The 4917-nt window shown below is 43.0% G+C and overlaps 1 protein-coding gene across 1 annotated transcript in view; it reads right to left on the reverse strand.

Moving 5' to 3' along the window:
- Nucleotides 1–1960: 1960 nt before the first annotated feature.
- rnf123 (ring finger protein 123) overlaps nt 1961–4917 on the reverse strand; it is a 115923-nt gene continuing 112966 nt past the window's right edge. The window contains exon 40 of the mRNA XM_084464697.1: nt 1961–3682. Coding sequence (XP_084320823.1) covers nt 3583–3682 — 100 coding nt within the window. The 3' untranslated portion in view covers nt 1961–3582. The remainder of the gene's footprint in view (nt 3683–4917) is intronic.

Genomic DNA, 4917 nt, shown 5'->3' on the forward strand with positions numbered 1-4917 from the left:
TATTATTATTATTATTATGTGTATACATTATGTGTGTCTCTGTGTGTTGGGAGAGGGTTCTCTGTAGAACATCTTGGAAAAGAGTCAAATCAACCTTAGAATGCATCTTGGTGAAGGAGGTCAGGGTCTATTCAGTGTCAGAGGATCAATACTCGGCAGCAGTGATGAGGCATTACCATAAATAGCCAAGATGGCCACTGATGTGTCACACGTGTTGCTCTGATTGGTTGAAGGTCTTTCTAATTGCGTCCAGAGGTCTTTTGGTTGCCGGCGGTTGGTAACGCCACTTTGAAATCAAAGAGATTAACTAAGAGGTTCCAGACCATTTCCGTACAAATATGCAGATTAATCTAACGATGTCAGGATAATGGGGATGGGGACAGAATGTGCTACTGTAAGCTTTTATCAATACTGTTATTCTAGGGCCTTATTTAATCAATACCTCTTTAACTACATATTGAACTGTATATCTCTCTATAGGTATGTCGATGTGTGGGTCTGTGCGTTTGTGTGTGTGTGTTTGTGTAGGTGCATGTATGTTTGTGCTGGTGTGAAAATACTGATGAACAACAAGACATTCTCAGTAAAGTTGACTTTTATGTTCTCTTGAGCTATGACTCGTGACTTGTATGACTCGTATTTGTGTGTGTTTGTGTGTATGATAGTGTATGCATGAGGTTTTTTGTGAGTATATCAGTGTGTTTGTTAGTAACAGTGTACGTGTGTATGTGTATCAATGTGTGTGTGTGTAAGTGTTAGTATACATGAACGTGTGTGCGTGGGAGTGTGTGTTTGTAGTCAAAGTAAGCTCTTCAACAGAGAACATTGAGATCCCTATCACATCACTTCAAAGAGTATCTCAAAGTCCTGCACCTGTCACTGTGTGTGTGTGAGTGTGTGTTTGTGTGTGTGAGTCCTGCTACCCACCACCCATGCAACCACCCCTCACTTCACGCCCACCACCCAGCCAGTGATGAGGGGAGCGCCTGAAGACTCTCCAGAGTCTGGACCTCCAGGTTAGAGAAACCGTCAGCAGGCTGAGATTACCCTCCGGACCAGATCCCTGAGACTTCTCATGAAGAATCAATCTAGTCTCCTGTCTGAAGGGTTCTGGCCTGGGTTTACACTCCAGAGGAGACCTCTTTAAACTTTTCATGAAGAAACAATCGCAGCTGCTGTCTCCTCAGCGGTCCTCCACCTGGAGTTGGAGAATCACTTTCTGCCGAAGGAGACCAACTCTATCACTGTGACGACAATGTTGTGTGTGACGCACACTGACCTATTGAGATTCATCTGCATTTGTATTTCAAATTAGAGTAATAAAAAAACAACATAAAAAGATGTCCCTTTAAGATAATAGATTTGTAACCACCTTGAAACCAACTGTTTCATATCAAATGTTTATGTAGGTCAAGGTTTCTCAAACTTTTTATTACTGAGGCCCAGTAAATATTTCCAAAGGCCAGTATGGACTCAAATTATTGTATGCCTGCCTCATCTCATCTAATGAACAAATACTCTAGGACCATTATCAAGAATGTAAACACTGTTTTATTAGACAGTAACAGTGGAAGAGTCTAACAACACGACTGTGATATACTGTGTAAACATCAAGCCAATAAAGACTTACGAGATGAGCTTGTTCATAATCAGTTAATGGTAGGCAATAAGCATTTAGTTTTAGGCTTAATTTCCAAATCTCCGCAGCCCGGTGATTGAGATAATAGAGTTCAGGGAAAACTAACACTGAATGACCTTGTTGACGTTTTAACACCAAAATAGGACCCGATTAAAACGTAATAAAACTGTGTAATCAGTGTTACTGTGATATTTATGACCCGCTGTTGTTTTCACAAAATGACCATTATGTTCTTCCTGTATTTCAGTTTTTTAATCCGTGTCATTATCCGTTCATAGTCACCCCGCATGATGGATTACGTAATAAAAACACCACGCAGAGTTCAGCCATTACAAGTCTTTAATTTAGTCATCACACTGATATATACGTCTCTTACATGATCGCTACCCCGGTCGCATACACACACACTCACACACACCGCACGTTTTATATAAGACTAAAACAAAGCCACCCAAGCCCTCTTTATTACATTATAAATATCTGATTAAAGGGGGGGTACACAGTAGACATCGTGTGTGAGTTTGCCGCCACCTAGAGGTTAAAATCCATCCACCACAGAACACTGAAAAACGAAGACGGATGTCATTGGCTGATAGTTCATCCCATCTCATTTCAACAACAGGCAAACAACAACGACAATATATAATATTTTTGTATCGAGGAAATTTAAAAAAATGTAACTTTTATATTTAAAAACGTGTATTTTCCATGGATGCTTACATCACAGCCCACCTTGATCCTCTCGGCCCGTTTAAAACAGTTGTGTTCTCTCTTAACTCTCGGACGCACACACGCTGCCTAATGTGTGAGTTACGTTTCTTACAGACTTTCAAAAACTCAAAAGGTTTCCGGTGCTCCTAAAACAAAATCAAAATGGCCGTGTTCGCACGCACATACAAAATGGCGAGCGGTGGTTTGCCACCACGTTGAAGTCCCTCTTGGGGTCCTCAGCAGAACCAGTCCAAGGCAGTGTTATCAGTGTATGAACTGCATTTTGTCTGATTTAGCCAGATGATGTGATGATTAATTGCTGTTTCCAGAGCATAGCTAATATTTGGAAGCCTTTCATTCTAATATCACTGACTCGAAGACTATAATAATAATGATTATAATCCTAATGGGAGGGGAGGGTATGTCGCCAGATCTGGCAGGGGAAGACGCATCAATTGGAAGGATCCCTCTTCACAGATTACAAAAAATGAATCTCACCATGGGGATATTATAGCCTACACCTATCAGACAGAAAGGCCTGGCGTTTGTATTTAACAAAATCAACCTATCATAATTGAACAACTCAAATCCGCTGTTAAAAAGACTAACCTGTCTTAGATCCATACCGATCTTATTTTAATTATTCCTTTTAAGGGATTGAACCCGAGTATGTTAAACATGTTCCATCCCTGGCTTTTGGGATTGGCTCAGCTAACGGGCCAACCAGACCTCGCCATCTTGGCGGTTGTCTCACTGTTGTCTGTGTGTTATGCCCCCTGGTTGCCGTGGCTACCGGTCTGTCCCGGGGTCTTCACCCGAGAGGTGGGAGGGACTGCTGACGGTGACATTAAAGATGCATGTACCACGAGGGGAGGGGCTTCCAACATCTCCTTATTTGGACTTCCTCTTCCTGTTCATTGTCTGAGTCCATTTTGACGAACCCCACACCCAAACCTAGAGCTACACACACACACGAATACAGGCGCACAAACACACACACTCACACACCTACATACCCACTCACACACACACACACACACACAAATAAACATACATAATTACATGCATACACATATAAACACACACTTCTAACATTTCTTTTTGGATAGTAGAGCATATAATTTAAAAAAGAGTTGCATCACTATGCAAATGTGTGTGTTTGCGTCTGTAGAGTGTTTATTATAGTGTGTGTGTGTGTGTGTGTGTGTGTGTGTGTGTGTGTGTGTGGTGTGTTAGGAGCTAGCAGGCTTGGTGTAGTCCTCCACTCCTGTGATGGTGGCCTTGCAGAAGAAACAGTCTTTGTTGTTCATGAGGTGCTGGTTGATGCAGGCTCTGTGGTAGTCAGAGATAGAGAGAGAGAGAGAGAGAGAGAGAGAGAGAGAGAGAGAGAGAGAGAGAGAGAGAGAGAGAGAGAGAGAGAACGAGAGCGAGAGAGAGAGATAGCGTGAATGAGTAGGACAGGTGAGAGAGGGAGTCAGAATGATTAGCAGGTATGAATTAGTTTATTGATCCAGAAAGCTGGCTCATAAATCACACAGTACCGCCTGTGGTAATGCAATGTCCTTTTCCTCGGCCAGGTACTTCCAAATGATGTCATTACAGAATTTTAGAACATGACATTACATTATTTACCTTTTCCCTCGCCACACCACGAGTTGTAAGGGGGGCCAAATGGCCGGGTCCTTTAAATGATTAATAAAGTTTGTTCAATGAGGAATAACCTGAGCCAGCGGGTTTTATTCTCAACCGTCACAGTTAGTTTTTTTGGTTTACAGTCACGGCTTCCCGTTCTCTCTGTGGCGGTGAGAGAGGTGCATGCTGGGTAACGGTAAACATTCTCGGGAGCAGCCTGCCGGTGATTACGGCTGCTGAGTGGGTCCTGAGCGCAGGTAAATCAAGCACGCCCAGCGCTCCCATTAAATATGGATGGGGGGGATCAGGGGGAGGGGCGGCCCATAAGTGGGAAATAAAGAGCTGACTCATGGTGACACGCATGCACACACGCACCCTCATACACGGTGCGGTCACACACACACACACGCGCAGTCACACACGCAGTCACACGCAGTCATACACGCATTCACACGGACACACACACAAAGTCACACAAGCAGAGACACACGCAGTGTCACACACACACACACACACACACACACACACACACACAGTCACAGGCAGTCACACAAGCAGTCACACACGCAGTCACACACTCAGTCACACAGACACACACACACACTCAGGAAATCTGAGATTTCTCTATTAAACCCACAACATAAATATTTAGTCTTATAGAAGGTATATTAGTGTGTGTATGGTTCCCTCTAACCATATGCATATTTTATTTTGTGTGTGTGTGTGTGTGTGTCTGTGTATTTGTCTATGTTAGTGTTTATTTGTCTAGGCACGTGTAGTGTGGGTATATTTGTCTATGTGTCTATGTGTATTTATCTTTGTGTATCTGTGTCTGTGTATTTGTGTGTGTTTTTGTGTGTTTTTGTGTGTGTGTGTGTGTGTGTGTGTGTGTGTGTGTGGGTGTGTGTGTGTGTGTGTACCGGCACACTCACTTG

Source organism: Micromesistius poutassou, assembly GCF_964030765.1.
Source record: "Micromesistius poutassou genome assembly, chromosome: 2".
In the NCBI taxonomy this organism is placed as follows: domain Eukaryota; kingdom Metazoa; phylum Chordata; class Actinopteri; order Gadiformes; family Gadidae; genus Micromesistius; species Micromesistius poutassou.